The following is a 19,619-nucleotide window of genomic DNA, read 5'->3' as shown; positions in this document are numbered from 1 at the left end:
TCCGATCCTTTTCCTCGTGTTATTTTTCTGGTACCTCTTACGTTTTCCGTAGAGATTTTATTGTACCTTATCGACGGTTTCATTAGAAAAATAAACGTTCAAACTCAGGTATAAGTTTGATAAAATTAATTTCTTCTACGATAAGCTTCTAGACCGAATGCCATCCGTTTTGCTATGTAAGCGATCCTATTTAAAACCGTTATCTTACACCAGACAATTAAAAGTCGCTTCTGGGCCTTTTGACTAAGATCAAAGTGTAGACACAGTTAAAAGAATCATCTGTAAATATATTCATAAATGCGCATACTTATTTTGTTAAAATATAATAAAAATCGGTCTTATTAAAGTTAACGAATTAATTTTGACGTTTACTTTCGGTTTCGTAGGTAAATTTTACGTTTCTAAAATTTGTAACAAAATTTTCAATAACATTAGATATATGAAAAATAGCAAAAATATTATCAAGGTATCTCTACCGAGAAATATTGAAATTATATTTCGGTTTTCATTTCTAGATTACGCGTCGGAAGATTAACAAGAAATCCAAATAGAGGTTACCAGTTTGCTACAGCGTTTGTTTACTAAAGGTTACTAAATTGAAAAGCCTTTTGTTCCGGTCGGTGTTGCGTTACAAGAATCGTTAGATCGGCCGATAAACATGAAAAGAGGTAAAAATTTCACCCTTTTATAAAACTTAATTTTTAAAAATTATTAATTAAGGTTATTTTTAACGGGGAAAAAATCGCTGGTATTTACCTAACGGTGAGTTACAGTATTTATTTCGGACATGATCGATCGGCATTCGATTATCCTGTTTATTTATTTTTGGGAGGCGATATCATTTTGACACGACCGGATCAACGATTTTTAGTCTGCACGATTTAATCTTATTGGAACCCGACCGATTAATGTAGTCTATTATTTCATAATCCCATCAACAATCAGTGATAAATATAAGTGTGAACGTATCGGTAAACATAATCAGGCCGACCGAACCTGAGACGTGAGGTTAATCGAAACCCGACCGCCAAACAACACCGGTAACCAAGATCTATTATTCACATCCGAATAGAAGCGACCGCCATTATTAGAATTTAAACCTTACAACTCTCGACTTCAAAATTAGCTAGCCGATTTACGACGACCAATTTTATCGCTAGACCGACCCGACGGGTTGAAGATTCTTCTTGTTAATTTTAACAAACGGTCTTTTCTCAACGATTTTATGAATTTCGTAACTATAATTATTTTTATTAAAAATAAAAGATCGTGACAATAATATTTTATCTTAAATCTTTTAAGAGAAATTTTTTTATATGAGAATAAAATCGGTGACATAATTACGACCTGGAGTCGAGCCGATACGCAATTAATAACCGCTGAAATCAAGATAAACAGTAATAATTCACATTGTTTCTCAACAGAACTGATACTGCGGACCGATACATTTTAAACTTGAACTGCTGACCGCACAAAAAATTGCATATGAAACTGCAGAAAGTGCAGTTTTTTTTTTATTAATTCGGATTAATTACCTGAAACGTTCAAACAGTAATGTAAACTCGCAGTTGTCATGTAAGCAAGCGATTGGTTTTCTTAGTTGTATGCATTATTATTGCCGTTAAAAAAATGAGTAATAATACGTTTAAAGGTTGTAATAAACATAACGAAGTTCACGGACCGTAAAACTTTCCTGCAGACCGCCGGTTGAAAAACAGCGTTCTAGAGCGCAGAGTACTGTACTTTAGAGAACGATAAGTTTAAATAATCCTTTATAGAAGCTAAGAAAGATAAACGGTACTCGACATAGAAATCGTAGTGTTCTTATTAAAAAATATTCTAATAATTATTATCTCGATAACAACAATTTAAAGAGGCGACATATGTAATGCGGCGTTTCACGATAGAAAGGATTTTCCTTTAAACCGTTTATTCGAGTATTACAGCCCTGAGGTAAACGGTCAGTCCCTGTGTTGAATAGAGTGAAGGCGTCACTTATAACACCGAATCCGCATTTTTTTTCGGCGATATGGGTGCCCATATGAGACTGCATAATTCGGCACGCTGAAGAAGGCGACGGAAACCGCTTCACTCTTCATACGCGTACTTAAGAATAAGAACGCGTATAACATTACAGGAAGCGACTTGTGTAAGGTTAAGATATTTAACATCGTACAGTTCTTAGCCCTCTAGTACAATCATACTCCTAAAAAGATAATCGATTTATTTATCCTACGTCGATTTCAAGAACCGTTTTTTTTATACGCCGATTAATGTCCACGATTGTTATTTGAGACGATAAATTTTTTATTTCATTTATCGTTTAATATTTTTGCAAGCGTTATATAAATATTTTGTTCGATGAATGTTGTACTCGTATATGCATTGTTAACGTACGACCGACCGATAAAAATAGCGGTATTTCATTTTAGGTTTTAACAATTTTATTTCTATATTAATTCAAACATGCAAACTTATAGAAAATTTTTTCTCTTCGTTCTCTCACTCGCTCTCGCTCTCTCTCTCTCTCTCTCTCTCTCTCTCTCTCTCTCTCTCTCTCTCTCTCTCTCTCTGTCGCACAGTTTATCGGTGTAATCGCTCCCTTCTTTCTCTTACTATCTTCCGAGTGTGTGGGGCGTAAACGCGTTCGCCAGGCCGATGCGACACAACTGACTGATGACCTCCACTGTACAAAACGGATCCAGCCGTTGTTAATTTTTTTAATAGCGTAATTTAGTCGCTGATCTCATTCGTGTAACAGCTGTGTTGGTATTATTAATTTCAGTGTTTTTGTTTATGTCGTTCAGTGTTGTAACAAACGATCAATTAATGAATATAACGTACTATTTGTTGTACATGTTACATTTTGTGGGATGATATCGGCCGACTACTAACAGTTCAAAGGACATAACGGTAACAACTAATTTCTTATATTATGTAGTACTATAAAAAATACGCTCGATTTTACGTATTAAATTCTACAAATTACGGAAACTTCTTAAAATATGTATGTATTTATTCGCTACTAATATCTACGTATAATTTATAAATCGCAAAATAATTAAACTTCCTTGAAAACGGTAAATTTAAAAATAAGAGTTTTTACGAAAATAGACGATTAAAAAAATTTCGACGTAATACTAGTGTTTCTTTTTTACTTCTTTGTACGAAGTAAAGAAAGTATTGTGATCGCAAAACATTTCAACGGAAATATCCATTTTGAGCTTTTCTGAATCCATTTTACTAGTTTCGGCGTGACATCTGTACGTATATATGTATGCACGTACGTACGTACGTATGTATCCCGCAAACTAAAAAACGATTAGCCGTAGAACGTTCAAATTTTAGATTTAGGACTGTTGTAATATCTAGTTGTGCATTTCCCCTTTTGATTGTAATCTACTGGATAAAAAGTGTCCAAAAAAGCCCAAAATCCAAAAAAATTGGATTTTGGAATTTTTCTTAACCGCAGTAATCAGTCCTCATCGAGAGCTTTTCAGAGATTTAAAGCGGTACTTATTTTTATCGGTTCCAGAGTTATAGCCGAATAAAATTTTAATTAATGAAATATTTGGATATTATAAGGGGAGGCACTTCGCTTCGAATGCGATTTTATTTTATTTTTTTTTTACCCTTTGTTTTTTTAATTTAAATATATCGATTTATTAATGATTATTAACCTGTGATTGTAAAAATGTTTTACGTTAAATAATAATTCAATAATAACAATAAAAAAATATTTAAAAAAATCAGAAGTTAGCGAAATAAAATTTTATGTACTTTTAAAACTGTGTATATGTAATTTAATAGGCGTACAAGGAAGTCAAATGGTGTCCACATCAGATTTGGTGATACATCTGCTTATTTTATTTATGCATTCGTTTTAGTCTACTTGATAATAAATATCGCTATAAAATTTAGTAACTTTCTCCTGTTTCGTTTTTGTTGATGGTTTCATCATAATTTAAAAAATACAGTATTAGGTACTTATAAGACTTACATCAAAGGACTTTTACTCTATCTAAGATTGTTGAATTAATAATCGTATAAATATTTGATGTTAATACAATCTAATATTTTAGCGTTCGTGTAACTGTTCACTTTTATTAAAGAACTGGATGATTGTATCTGACTTTCAAACGAAAGAAGTTTAATGGAAGTGCAGCAAAAATGTTTATACGTAATTTGATAGGTGTACAAGGAACTCATGCGGTGTCCGCATCGGTTTTTTTTAATTGTCTTTTAAGTATTAAATAAATATTAAAAGTTTTTTTTTTTTTAAAAATAAACCATTTTACTAAAAACTTCAGTTTTGAAATTTTATATTTTTAAGGAACATAAAAATATTAATTATTTAAAAACAATTTTATAAAATCTAAAAGTTTATGAAAATGTTTTTCGGTTACGCGCCTCTATATAACATTTGACGGATACTTTTTAAATACGTAAATGATATTACAGAATTCTCTTTAAAAAGAACTACAGTTAAAATTACATTATTAAAATGCAGGACGAAATTAAAATTTTAATAATTAGAAAAGATTAAAATTTTATTTCCAATAACAACTGAAATAAAGAAATCAAATTTTAATCAACCTTTCTTTTTTTTGTATTTAACCTCCGGATCCGCAGAGGATGAGATGAGTGTTTTGTAGCGCGTGTGAAAAATGCCATGCCTGACCGGGATTTGAACCCAAGTACCTCCGGCTGAAAGGCCGAGACGCTACCGCTCGCGCCATGGAGGCAGGAAGATTAATCAACCTAAATAAATTTAATCGAAGAATCGAAAACTTTTCATACAACAGAAAAAGATACATAAAAATTAAAACGGGGGAAATAATAAAAAAACACTAAATTCGTAAAACTTTAAAGCGAACAGAAAACATGCCGTATTGCGATTTTAAAATTAAAAATTTTAAAAATACAATTGTTTTATTCACACGTAAAGAAAAAGTTATGACAAAATTATATTCAAAATGTAAAAACGTAAAATTTTTACCGAATTAGTAAGCGATTTTTACGCGAGTAATTAATCGCCAAAGTTTTGCAAAATAATGATCATTTTCGAACATTCTCTTCCGATGGATGGAAGATAAATAAAATTTATCGATTAATAGAAAATTGTCGTTAAAAATAAACAGGGTATCTCACAACAAAACGTGTTCTACGAGTGAAAATTAAAAAAAAAACGTTCGTACTAAACATCGATTCTGAAACTCTTCGTTTTCGAGTTATAGCTTGCGAAAAATTTCACCCATACTTCTGTTCTAAAAGTAAAATGAAGTCGTATTGAAAATGTCGGAAGAAGTAAATGCTTTCTTTTGGCTTTTGACTTAAAAAGTCGATCGAAACAGGTTCCACAATCGCGTTATGAATCTATAAGACGTTTGTAAAACACAATAAATTGGTGTCGCAGAATAAAATTCTCTAAGTTAACGAACATTAACTTTGTTAATTATCGCTAAACAAATAAAACGTGGCGAAAACATTTTTAGAGAATTTAACTCCGAAAAAAGTTTAACGTAATAATTTTCGTTTCTTAATATTTTTAATTAAACCCAAATCGAAATTAAAATTATCCTATTAAACTAACGTTTTATTTAATTTTTTAAAATCGATTTTATTTCTAGATATTTTTTAATATTAAATCGATTATTATTTCGGTTTAAAGTTATAATAATTTCGGTCTGTTTTGTTGAATAAAGTCAAATCTCTTAAATTCTTTTTCGTGTCCAATCGTCATGACGATGATGATGATGCGGTGTTCTGCCTTCCGGCAGGTCCCTGGCACCGCTGTTATCTCCATCTGTTTCTGTCCTGTGCTTTTCTTTTCATCTCATCATAGTTATCGCTACCGTTCTTCCTTCCTCTTCTTTTTTCACCTTCAACGGAGCCTTTAAGAACCGTATTTATTATTCCTTTTCCCCTCCTTCTGATAGTCGCCGATATCTTCTTAATACCTTTACGTTACTCGGTCTGTTCACCCGTTTTATCTTCTCCATCCTCCTCCAAACTCGGATCAAAAAGCCTCGATCTTATCTTTTTCCTTTTTCCCCGGAGTCTACTCCGCGGAATACTCCAGACATAGAATTTTACCGTGACAGATCCGTGTCGCTACAGAATAGGTTTTTCTCGCTAAAAAAAGGCTTCTTTTATCGTCGTAATTCACGTCTTAATCTCTTCTTTACTCCTCCGTTCTACAGTTAATAATGTCCCGAGATGCTGAATCGGAGTTATATATTCATTTACAAATTTTCTCTAATTACATTCTCTGGAATTTTTCTTTTTTTTTAAACTTTTTGTTTATCGAGAATCAAACGAAGTTTGTGTACGTCAAATCTAAAAATTGTGTTTAGCAAAATCAATATATTGTTTTCGAGTAACCTTCCCAAACGTTACAAAAATTTAGTTCTTTACCCGGTTTTATTTAGTTTTTCAGGACTAAACTCGTCAAATTTATCCCTTAATTTAAGCGGCAAGATTTTCAGTACGGTTTCATTAACCTGTTCTACGGGTTGCGATTTACGGGTTTAAATTTTTCGTAAACAATAATAACTCGAAATGAAGCGTTTATGTAATTTTGTTTCTGTGAACGTTTTTAGATATTTTCACTTGTTCAGTATCGTGAAATTCTTTACGGTTATATAATCCAAAAAAATTACAATGAAATTGTAAACCGTACGGTAAGAGTCTCGTAGATATATTTCTTCCAGCCACCGGGTCGGTCTAGTGGTGAACGCGTCTTCCCAAATCAGCTGATTTGGAAGTCGAGAGTTCCAGCGTTCAAGTCCTAGTAAAGCCAGTTATTTTTACGCGGACTTGAATACTAGATCGTGGATATCGGTGTTCTTTGGTGGTGTTGGGTTTCAATTAACCACACATCTCAGAAACGGTCGAACTGAGAATGTACAAGACTACACTTCATTTACACTAATACATATCATCCTCATTCATCCTCTGAAGTATTATCTGAACGGTAGTTACCGGAGGCTAAACAGGAAAAAGAAAGAAAAGATATATTTCTTCCGCCCAAAAACAAACATTTTTGTATTATAAATAAAAGTGATTTTAACAAAACGATACTGATATCAAAAAAGGTAAGACGCTTCAATTCTATTATCAAAATCTGTTATTAATTTAGAATTTTGTTTTAAAAAAAATACACGTTAAATATATGTAATAGGCAATAGATATACAACAATAGATAATAAACAATGTTTAAGAGTTCCATATAATAACAAAAAAATTTGTTAAAAAGCTCCTACCTGCCCGATTTTATTTATTAAACAACAAATAATCATAAGAATTGCATTATTTCTGTAAATGAAATATATATTTCATATAAATGAAAACGGGCCGGTAAGAGTTTTGTAACAAATTTTTCTATTTTTTGCTTATTATATGGAACGCTTAAACATTGTTTATTATATATTATTGTCTATTACGTATATTTAACGTGTATTTTTTTTTAAACAAAATTCTAAATTAATAACAGATTTTGATAATAGAACTGAATTGTCTTACCTGTTTTGATATCAGTATCGTTTTGTTAAAATCACTTTTATTTATATTACAAAAATGTTTGTTTTTTGAGCGGAAGAAATGATATTTGCAAGACTAACAGTACGGTTTATAATTTCAGTAATTTTTTTTGGATATCACTACGTTTTGTTAGGTTATTCTTTAATTTTTTTTATGAATTACTGATTGTTATCTTATGGATTTATTATTAAAATTTATCGTCTTTTTAGAACAAACAAATATACATTTTTTTTTTAAATTTCGCAGCCAGTTTTTTTTCTTGATAGTCATATCATTCACTTCAGACCGTATTTTACCTTTTTTAATAAAACTAGTATGATGACCTTCATGAATCGAAGATCCGTGATGTAATATTGCACTTATTACTTTGTAATTATAACCCTCGATTTTTATCGTATCCGTGGACACGCTTTTTATATTATTGTTAAATGAACTTTTTTTATTTCTCCATCGATTAGATCAAATAGTTCGAAGTGTAGAATAAAAATTTTACCCGTCAAATTTATTTCTGTTTTGTTTATTCCTTTTTTAATAAAACTAGTATAATGTCTTGTAAACTAATACTTTTATTTTTTTTTTAAAAAGTGATGGGAATTAAAATAATTGTTTCATCTTCAGTTCTTTGATTTACTATTAAAACAAGCTGTAATATATTTTCTTTTAAATTTTATTATTTCAAGTACATTATAAAGTTTTTGTGCGCTACCTAGTACTATCAAGTACTGCAGTCTAGCGGCAAGATTCGTAAAGTCATCTTTAAAAAAAGAAAAGTGACATATTTGAGTCCCGCGGTTCATCAAATGGAAAAAATAATTCTAACAAAATTGGAGGTATTGTTTAAAAGTTTTCTTTACTACAAATCTGATTGTACTGAAATATAATGTTTTCACGGTTATTTTTTTCTCGTTTTCATTTCACTTTTAGACGAGGTCACGTTTAGAACTGTAAACATAGTTCATTGACTTCATCGTGCCGTCCACTTCTGCGGACTCTTACCGGCGCAGTACTAACGAACTTCGTGATTCGTGTGTATCTTAAGGACTTAAAATTTATAATACGTCATATAATGAATTTAAAGAATTTAAGTGATTTATTAAACAGGCCAAAATAAAGTAAACATAGACGTAAAACACGGCACCGGTCGCTGGAGGATATCGAACCGTTTTTCCCAAAATTTTATTATAAAATTTAAATTAATTTCATGATTTTGAACGATAACTATAATGAGACTTTTTATTATTATTTTTTTTAAAGAATTCTGTTTTTTTAGAAATAAAACAAGAATGGGTGCTGAATTGTTTTGTTATCGGACAACTTTTCTGTAAAACTAAATAAAAATTGTCAAAATCAATATTTTTAACGTTTTTAAAAATTAAATTTTCGTTAACTAAAAAATAATACGAAAAAAATCTGTATACGGTTAAATTTTGTGCGAATCTATGAAAAATAAAAAAAACATAATCTTTAAAAATTTTATTGGAAAGGAAGACGAATAAAATAATGAAAAAAAGATTATCGTAAATCCTTAAAAAATAATTAAAAATGAATATATCTGGCAGAAATCAATTTAAACCGGTATCCGTTTCAAATTTTCATCGTTTAAATAAGACTCACTTCGACGTACGATAAGAAAGGAAGCTCTGCTAATAGCGGTACGGTTGTTCTAAAGAAACTCGGTTGCATTTAAAATTTTGTCGATTAATTCTCTGGAATTATTTCTTTTATATGTCCCCACAGATTGTAATCGAGGGGATTTAAATTAGAAGACCTTGAAGGACGATTAATCGGACCTCCTCGTCCGATCCAGCCGTCTAACTTCATGAAAAAAAACAAACAAACAAATGCGGCAGTGCTTCATCGTGTTGAAAAAATCTTCGGCCTTCTCTTCAAACGGATAAACTTGTAATAGAATCACTGTGAAATTTTTTCTTACATTCTGGTTATCGATTTGGCAACAGGATCTTAAAAATAAACGGTACGATTAATCGATCCGCGAAAAACTAGAAACCTGTTTTGAAATTTTAACGGTATTATTTCGTGTAAATTTTTAATAGATTGACTATAAGCAGGCGTATTTCGTAAATTATTCATTGCATCTCTACGAAAGATGAATTTTTCAGAGAATAAAACAAAAGTTACAATATTTTGATTTTATCGGGCTTGGTAATATCTAAAGTAATCGGACAAATCACCAGATCTAAGCGTAGAACGATATCCGAATGAAAATAATTTATAATAATAATTTGTATTAGTCGTAAAATAATCGATAATCGAAAGACAATCGTACAAGATTACGGCCACCCCAGTTCTTCTTTATTTAATCGAGTCACCGGTAACCTTAAAAAGAAAAGAAAGTAAGATATAGGCGACGAAAGAGGGTGAAGGGCGTACACGGTTATATTAGGTACGGAATGAAGAAACAGGGACCGAATAGGATATTTATAGCTCGAATGAAACCACGACAGATAACCGCGATCGATGGAGGCAGCACTGCGAGAGAATATCTGACAATAGGATTCCCTTACAGGTACAAAATTATCAGCCCCGCGGAAGGAGAGACATCAGAAGACCACGTAAAATATAAGAACTCGTTGTACGTTCTCTACAGACTATCGTACAAAATACTTTTATATAAGAATACTAATTTCTCACGAGAACGTATTTTTGTTTTGTACACGATACTTTTCATCCGTCCTCAGACGCAAAAATCTAAAAGCGTTAGATCAGGCGATCTTGAAGGCCACAAATGTGGAATTCCACGACCGATCCATTTCTCAGAGAAATGATGATTTAAGTGAGTGGAAACTGCGCAAGAGAAACGGAGAGGTGCGTCGTCGTGCTGGAAGTATACTTTGCTTCTCAGCGTTAGTGGAACATCTTCAAGGGGCTGTAGTAATTCTTGAAGTAAATTCAAGTACACCTCAGCATTTAAGCGGCCAAATAATATGAACGGTTAAAAAATGCGATTGTGAAAAAGGCCGCTCCATACATTTACGCTAAATCGGTGTTAAAAATTTCCTTTCGTCGTTTCTTGAGGATTTATTTCTGCCCGTGCGTGCTTATCGGGTAAGTTTTTGATGCCATCTCGAGTGACATTTTCCTTATCGGTAAACAAATCGTACTTGTAGAGTTATCGATTGGTATTCTACCGGTTGCAGAACTCCAAGGGAAGCGGACCGTCTTACGGTAGTAGAAGTTGAACCGCCGTTTACGATAAGGATAAAAGTTGTTTTGTTTAAAGTGTTCTCCAAATCTCTAATGCCAAACTCCGATCCGTTTAGAAAGACGTCGTGTACGGACGCCTGGATTGCGCTGAACTCATCGACTATAATTTCATAAACAGCGTCGTGTCGGACAGATCGTTCGTAGCGGTTACAAATACTCGGTAGTAAACCTGTTTCCCGAAGATTGCAAAAAATTGCGCTAATTGTTTTGAGATCTAGAATCCTACGATTCGGAAAACGTATTTCATATTCTATAGCAGCAGCTGTAGCATTACCGTTACACAACCCAGAAGTAATGCCGTATCGGCGTATTCCTGTTGTAAGTCCGCCATTACTTCAACGGCATACCGATCACGTTCAAACTAAAATTCACAGAAAACCTTCGCTAAAGACAGCAAAGTTTACAGTACTCGATATACTTATTGTACCTTACAGAACGATTTAAACAGTAATACGGTATTGCGCATTACTAATTATTATTATTTTATTGTCGACTTTGAAATAATAATTTTTCAAATAATTTATTGTATTTCTGTCATTGATAAAAAAATTATAGAAAAATTTAAAACAATTTTTTTTTTTTTTTTTGTATGACCGCGCAGTCCCTTCTCGGTAGGGGTAAACATGTTAACACAAGTTAAAACTAATCTAGACGAATATTTTTTCTGTTTCATGTGTTTTTAATGATATATACTTCCGTTTCGGAAGTATATAACAAAACTGTTAAACTGTTAAAAAATGTTATATCTCCACCTCAATCCGATCGAACGGTAAATAATTCATACAGTACTGCGTCGATTTTAGATTCCTACGAGTCTTCGCAGAAAGTTGACGTTTTTAAATTTTTTCCGATTAAATTCTAAATTTAACGGCATCAGTGCCCCGATATAGAAATATTTGAGGCAAATTTCAAATGTTAATCTCTAGGCAATTTGGAGATATCTATAAAAATATATTCGTACGTATATATATAATAATACGTAATATATTGTAATATCTAATATGAAGATAGTAAAAATCGCTATAAAAGTATACAAATCCAACGATAATATGAGGGTTTATCGTCCTCTTAATTTCAATGAGATTTAAAAATACTTTCCGATAACGTCTCGCTTAGAGAAAAATAACTGTACGTTTCTATGTGCATATTAGAAGTCGAAATTTTATTAAACTATCGGATAAAATTCTGAAAAATAATCACTTTTATTTTTATTTTTGCGGTCGGATTTATTTTTATATTTAAGAAATTAATAATTAAAAAAAAAAATTGTTTTGCCGTAATAAATTTTATACCATCTCCTCGTTTAGCAAGATAATGTTATCGTAAAGTAATTTTAAAATTTATATTTAATCGAGGTCTTATTTTACGCTGGCTTCCTGTACATAACTTCCGCGTAAATTAACGGATCGGTATATTTTATTAAAGTTGTATTATAGGGGGGTAAAACGTTACGAGTTGGCAGCTGCTAATTGGTTCATTTCCAAGAATTGAGTTACAAGGTCGAAGAAAAAACTAAACGATAATAACATGAAAAAAAACAAGATAAACCTTTGCCTCTTTCTGTTATTTCTTAGCATTTGAATCGCTCTCTCTCTCTCTCTCTCTCTCTCGGTGTGTGTGTGTGTAACTTTTTTCTTAACTTAATTTTATTTTGTTATGTCAAATACAATGCATAATTGAATATCTTGTTGTTTATTACTAGTAAACACTGCGTGGAGTCGTTCTGTTTTTGTTAGAGCTCAGAGTTTTGTGATAGTGTTGATCTGTGGCCGTGTAAGTGACCTATTGAAATAATATTTTATATATTTATCTCTTTTGTTAAACGTACTATTCGACCTAAATTTACAAGTTTTAAAACCGTAAGTTTTTAATAATTATTCATTTTGCTTGTATCTTAATCGTTTATATCTGTAAAATGAAAAACGGGAGTTTTGTCAATTTAGCAGCGTGAAAGGACTTTCGTTCCGATTAAATTTTTATCGCATCCCCATCTCGTTTTCAGCGGCGCGGCGATCGTATTCTACCGATTACTAATCGTAAAAATGTTTAAAGAAACCGATCCGATAGATTCGAAACGAAAAATTTGAATAACTTTTTTACTGTTCATATCTTACTTTTTTAAGTCGTTTCAATTTGTTCGTTTATTCATTTTTACGGTTTAAATCTTCTGAAAAATGAATCCTGAACGAGCAAAATTGTTTCTTTAAACCGGTAACAGAATTCTTATCAAAAATTTCGAAAAAATACTTGAGCAGCGTTACCAAAGGTTTTCTGTGACTTGGTGGTTTCGGTTGCTTAAATGTATTCTTGGAGATATAAAACAATGTTAATGGAGAACCCCGTTAACACGAGGAACGCCATTACCTTTTTAAAAAATCAAATACAGTTTAATAATATTCACAGAATTCCGTGCGAATAACAGTAAAATCGGTTTCGCTTTTAATGCGAAATCAACTAATAGAAATAATGTCTTTCTTAAGTCAACTGTCTGTTTACCACAAAATACGAAAAGAAATTCACCTTTAAAAAAATAAAATGAAAATTATTATTTCACGATAAATTTTCTGAGTTCAAGATGGATGTAGTATTATTTTATTCTCGTTTCTAAATTTTTTTATTTAAAACCCTTACATTAAAACAGTATATCCAAAGCCGGCACCTTTGTTCTTCGTTACTTTTTACTTCAAATACAAATATTAATTACATAATTTTGCGGGCGACTGCGAAAAACATCAAAATATTCCTTAAGAAATTTGGGTCCGATTTGACTCCCTTGATCAAATCATGTTTTTACCTTAAAAATTATGCGTTATGAAAATACGAGTATAATAGAAAAAAAGTCAAAATTCATAGTAAAAGCGTTTCACTAGAATTCCGATACGCTATCATCCGCAGTAAGGCACAACGAGTGGAGGTTGCAAACATTTTGCTGTCGTTAAGTGAAATTATCTCTTTCCGGTCGTTGTTTAAATAATATGACTGTCCTGTAAACGTGAGAAAATGTAATATTATATAAAGACATTCTGCAGACTGCAGACCGATAACTTTCAGGTAACAACATATTCGTCGTAAGTGTTCTTAATAGTTTTCAGAATAGGTTGACGTGCTTTCGTTTTTCCTTCGTTCCTACTACATGAGCTACCGATACAAAAGAAAGTTTATTTGAATTGTACACAACAACACTAAGCTTCTTTTTTTTTGACGAGTCTGTAAATAAATGCCGATCAACAGCACCGATGATCGTGAATGTTAATTAGTGGACCAAACGACTACACATGTTTTGAAAAAATTACCTTTTGCAAAAGGGTCTCGCTAAACTATTAACGATCGCTTTTCAATACTTTTTTTGCGATTATATTATAAAAAAATTAACAAATTTTATATCGTGTTAAAAACATTTGTAAAAAGGTACCGTTTCTGAAACTTTTTAAGTAAAATTCCACTCGGTTTATGATTGCTTTACGGGTCAGTATTATACTGAATAATCTGTAATTGCAATCGATGAACCAAACCTGGTAAATAGTGGGTCGTTGCAAAATTTAATTAAAATATCTTAGTAATAATCAGCCTATCTGTATCGCGGTTGTTGAAAATACTTTTTTCAAAAAAGTAAATATTTAACAAAAAAATGACCCGATTTAAAAAAAAAAATTTATTCTCATTTAAGCCGATTAATATTTCAAAATTGTTAGGAAATAAAATTATAATTATTATAAAACCGTAATACTTTATCGTTATTGTAATATTTGCTCAATCCGACTCGGTGGTGTGCTGCTTTAAAAGATTTTCCATTTTCCATATGCTTTTTTCTTTTCTCATAAACTTCCAAAAAACAATTAAAAGAAATAAAAATGTTTCTTTAAATTCCTAAAACATCTTTAACATTAAAAACACTAAAATAAATTACTTAATCGTAGGAATAATGTGAAAGATGTTATAGATTTCCTAAAATTTTTGTAATCGTCAGAAATTTCTGTTTAATATTTGTGTTTTATTTTTCACGATTAGTAACTCGAGCTTGCAACTTTCCTAGCGCGAGGAGTTGCACAAAGTCGTTAAAACAATGTTTTAATTCTACTGAATAAAATTTACCCTTCGTGGTAATTCTTGACAAACGGATTCTCCTTTTTTTCCTGTTTAGCCTCCGGTAACTACCGTTAAGATAATTCTTCAGAGGATGAATGAGGATGATATGTATGAGTGTAAATGAAGTGTAGTCTTGTACATTCTCAGTTCGACCGTTCCTGAGATGTGCGGTTAATTGAAACCCGACCGGCAAAGAACACCGGTATCCACTATCTACTATTCAATCCGTGTAAAAATATTTGGCTTTACTAGGACTTGAACGCTGGAACTCTCGACTTCCAAATCAGCTGATTTGGGAAGACGCGTTTACCACTAGACCGACCCGATGGGTCCAACGGATTCTCCTAATTATTTAAATCGCGCATATTATAAGGTTTTTTTTACAAAATTTAAAGTCACCTGTGTATTTTTTTATATTAATAAAAAATAATTTTCATTTCCAAACCGGGTTTATATGTGTTGATCAAACTTTCTAAAAAAAAAAAAAAAATACCAAAAGCCGTTAATTTGCACGCCGTTGGATTTACAAAAGTGCACCTTCGTTGAATACAAAATGCGACCGTTCATAATCGATTAGATGCGAAACAAACTAGACAAGACGCAGGACGAAGTATATATAACTCCGAAAACGCAAACAAGATAATATATAAAGACCGAGACAGGATTCCGTATTCTCACCGATGAGCGGCGAAGTGACGTTTATTCGTTGTCAAAGTCGTTCGCTAACCGATCGGTGAAGAGTTGCAGAAGAAAAATCCAAATCCCAAAGAATCGTACAAGGATCGTTACTTACATACTGCGTGAACGTTTTTAACCGTCTGAAAGTTGTTCAAAAGAGTCGAGTGTCGAGTAGCAGGAATATTGTCATAGACGATCTTGAAAGCTATCGACTAATCGGTTTCGTGCGGCAAATGATTTACAACCGTAAACAATAGAGTAACTCTTGTAAAAATTCTTTAAAAATAAGTATACATTCACAAACCGAGGGGTGTTAATCCGTTTAGTTTATACACCGGTAACGGCAAAGATCGAAAAACTTTGATTCACCTGAGTGGAGTCGTGATTTCGAGAAGTCTTAAAATTAATATGTATTAATAATATCATTCGAGTATAATATAATAAACCTTGGTTAGACGCAAAAAACGTATCGCGCATTTTTATTCTTCTTGAAGTTATTTATTTTTTCGTTCGTGATACAACTATAAGTTCTGTTAAAAAATAGACTTATAAAATTGTGTACATGTAGTCAATCGGTTTACGTGACCAGAACCCACTCGGTCGGTCTAGTCGTTTTGGTCGTCGTAAATCAGCCGATTTCGAAGTCGAGAGTTCTCAGGTTCAAATTCTAGTACAGGCAGTTACTTTTATACGGATATGAATACTATATCTTGGATACCGGTGTTTTTTTGGCGGTTTGGTTTCAATTAACCGCACATCTCAGGAACGGTCGACCTGAGACTGTACAAGACTGTACTTCATTTTTACTTATACATGTCATCCTCTGAAGTAATAGCTTACGGTGGTTACGAAGGCTAAACAGAAAAGAGAGAAGTTTCCGTGACCGGAGCAGATCGACGGATTCTTCCAGTACTCGGCTATGTAGATAGGCTTGTCCAAGTACCCCGGCTTACTTAGCAAAATATATTTTCCATTTCGTCACGCCTGTTAGCAGGCGATTTAGAGCTCGTCAGGTGGCGTACGTTAATTGTGAGTTCAGGCCGCCCGGGTACTCCATGATGTGACTGTCAGAATCCTGATGATTTTTTTTCTACCGCAGACTTTGAGTTTCGTATTTCTACATCGTTCCAGCTCATCTCCTTTCCATGTTGCTGCCGGTCTTAAGTTAGCCACCCTGTATCCTAAGTGAAAGGCGGAGATTTGGTTTTACCAGGATTCCGCTTGAGGTAGGGTTACTGTAGGGCGACTTCTTCTAGCGATCTATTCGAGTTATTCTTCGCTTCTTGTAAGGTGTGCCTTTGTATTGCCACAGCTATATCGTCCTCGTAAACAAAACGTTTGATCTCTTGACCGATGGACCGGTCATCGGTGTAAATGTTGTAAAGCTAAAGTTCTAGATCGCTCCCTCGGGCAAGAACGTTTTTCTGAGATCGCCATCGACTATTTCGGTTCCGCAGGACTACACGGAATCGTCTGTTCTAAAGGATACATTCGACAAGTAGTTTCACAGATTTTATGAAACCGTAGTCCTTTGTGAGTCGACATACCTTACGTTTGAAAAGCCTATGGTTTACAGTGTCGTAAGCTGCGCTGAGGTCTACGAATGCAGCTCCTGTTTTTTGTATCTTCTCACAGCCGTCGTTAGTGCGGTGAGTAAAATTAAGAATTTGAGCCTAACATGATCTTCCTCGCCTAAAGCCGGCTATAGGCAAGGAACTCATTATAACTCTGCGATGAGTTTGTCCTCGACCAGGTACTATACTATTAAATAACAAAGGATATATTAAAAACACAGATTTTTAACCGACATAGATCGTATATTTTTTTATACGTTCTAAAATTATAACGATACAACATAATTCTAGGCGAAGATAAATCGGAAAAGTAGCGCGTTAGGCTTATTTTGGAAAACATATTCTGATCTAGCACGAGAAATATTATACAAACAAGCGCTTCCTTTCCGGTTTCAAAGATTACGTCGGTCACAGTGTGTTTAATAATTTTAAACCGTTTTTATTCTTTTGTTTAAACAACATTACGTAGTTTATATTTTAAAAAGAAATTAAAATAAAATTTCATTCTAACAGATCGCTTGTAACATCGTTCGATAAGAAGACCCCGATACCCGTTTTACGCTCGATAAGAGGATTCAAATACACAGTCGACGTAAAGCGATAACAAATACTGACCTCGAATGCAGATGTGATTTTCAGTACCGACTCCGTCTCTAAATTATTACGAATTAAAAATATTTTAATATGTAATTTACTATAATATTTTATTATAATTTTACATTGTGTTTGTTTGCTTTTTTCAGGTCGTTCGAGTAAAATAAAAGAGAAAAATCAGTATGCTCGGAAATAATTATGAGGGTAGATACGACGATGTGTTACTTGAACAAAACCACATACAACTGTGCGGTAAAAAGATACCGTGGAACTGGAAATATCCTTTCTGTACTTTAGTTTTAAACTCTAATATTAATTTTAATAAACTTTTAACATTTCCGCGCTTCATTTATTCTAATCTCTGCTTTCCGTTACGGTATCTATTTTGTATAATTTTTAATATTTCAGATTTAACTAAATCCGCATATCTTAGTAAAGGGCCACCGATCTGATTTTTCTGTTTCAAACATTCTGCTATGAACTTCTCTCTTCGCCGATTCATCTAAAACTGTTAAAACTGTTAGATACATATTATTCGTATCTAATTAGAGGCGATAGGTATAATAAATACATCGTTTTATGACAGAAGGAAGTTTTTCATTTGTACCTTTACAATATGCGTTCCGATCTTTCTTGTAGGCTGAAACACGCGTGAAGCGCCTGAGAAACAAACGGAAGAAGTCTGCATAATCAGAGTAATGACGTTCATTACGCTACCGGTCCTTAAAATGATCAGTGAGAGGCGTCGCTTTTAGAGCCGGACGTTTGGATTCGGCACGATAATATGAGAAGACGGCGACAGGAAATCGCTTCGTTCAGTAATTCTGGCGCCGGATGCTTGTTATATCGGATGGCTTCTGAAGTGATTTATGTCTGCTGACGGGTCGCCTACAACCTTTTTATTCTATAAATCTAACATACTAAACAACATTTTTATAAATAGACGTTTTTAACAGAATTCCTGACTTAAAAAGCAAATATTTTGCGTCGCTTCTTAATAGTGGTGGGCGTTTTTGTTGTTTCTAACGAACGAAAACGAACTATTCAATTAAAAAATAAATGTGTGTACAAACCGTTAGAAAAAACAGGTTGAATTATAAATCTGTTGATCTTCATGCAGCGGCCACAGGCTGCAGGATGTTCCCTTGACGCCAGCGAATACCACACATCATTTTGTCATGCATGATCCCTTTTATTCTGCATTTTAACTGAGTATTCTCGCGAATAAGATTTATGCGGTTTTGGAAACCGATCGATCTTATCGATTGCCTTACAGCGTATTTAATATCGGTAAAACAACTGTTTGCCGGGCAAATCACCTGTTCTCAGCAACATTGGTGACCGGTAGCTAAAATTAGTGGGGGTGCTGCTCCAGAAAATTTTTTTCTGGGCCTTTTCAAGGCCGCGGTTAAAGTTTTCTTTAAAATAAAAGAACCGAAAAAATGAATTAAATAGAATAGCCGGAAGCAGGATAATAATCTAATTTTACACTTTATCGCGTTCAAGAATACGGTATTCGGTTTAACCGAATAAATAATAAAACGTCAGTACAGATAATATTTTTCGTATTATTAGATAATAACTAAATAAAATGTCCGCTTAAAAATATTATAGTATTATAGTCCAACGGTGCTTAGTTTAAATTTTTATGTACGCAGAAATAAATACGTAATTAGTTTTCACTAATTACCTTCTCTTTCGCCCTTCCAGCGTGTTTTTGGACAGATTTGGCGATCAAAGAACCCTTGTTTTCCGCCATCTTCCGATCGCTACTGAAAAAACAACTAAGCCGCTTTCGTATTCCTTCCACCGACTAAACTAGAAAAAGGAACGAACAAAAAACATTCCATACACACGCGGAGTAAAAAAACTACCTTCCACCAGCACGCCAGGGTCGCCACGGCGGGAGTGACAGTGCTC

At 33.0% G+C, this 19,619-nt stretch overlaps 1 protein-coding gene across 3 annotated transcripts in view; it reads left to right on the top strand.

The window, feature by feature from the left end:
* Positions 1-2,652: 2,652 nt before the first annotated feature.
* LOC142327343 (voltage-dependent calcium channel type A subunit alpha-1-like) overlaps positions 2,653-19,619 on the top strand; it is a 149,482-nt gene continuing 132,515 nt past the window's right edge. Inside the window, exons 1-2 of one of the 3 annotated variants that reach the window (XM_075370297.1) lie at positions 2,653-2,913; positions 17,849-17,976. In XM_075370297.1, coding sequence (XP_075226412.1) covers positions 17,882-17,976 — 95 coding nt within the window. In that variant the 5' untranslated portion in view covers positions 2,653-2,913; positions 17,849-17,881. Of the gene's footprint in view, positions 2,914-12,398; positions 12,627-17,848; positions 17,977-19,619 lie in introns of those variants that run through there. The other 2 variants (XM_075370298.1, XM_075370299.1) reach the window with 2 other exon arrangements.

Source organism: Lycorma delicatula, chromosome 7 (genome assembly GCF_047948215.1).
Source record: "Lycorma delicatula isolate Av1 chromosome 7, ASM4794821v1, whole genome shotgun sequence".
Lineage (NCBI taxonomy): Eukaryota > Metazoa > Arthropoda > Insecta > Hemiptera > Fulgoridae > Lycorma > Lycorma delicatula.
The sequence above is the reverse complement of the archived record's forward strand: the minus strand, read 5'-3'. Positions and strand labels throughout refer to the sequence as shown.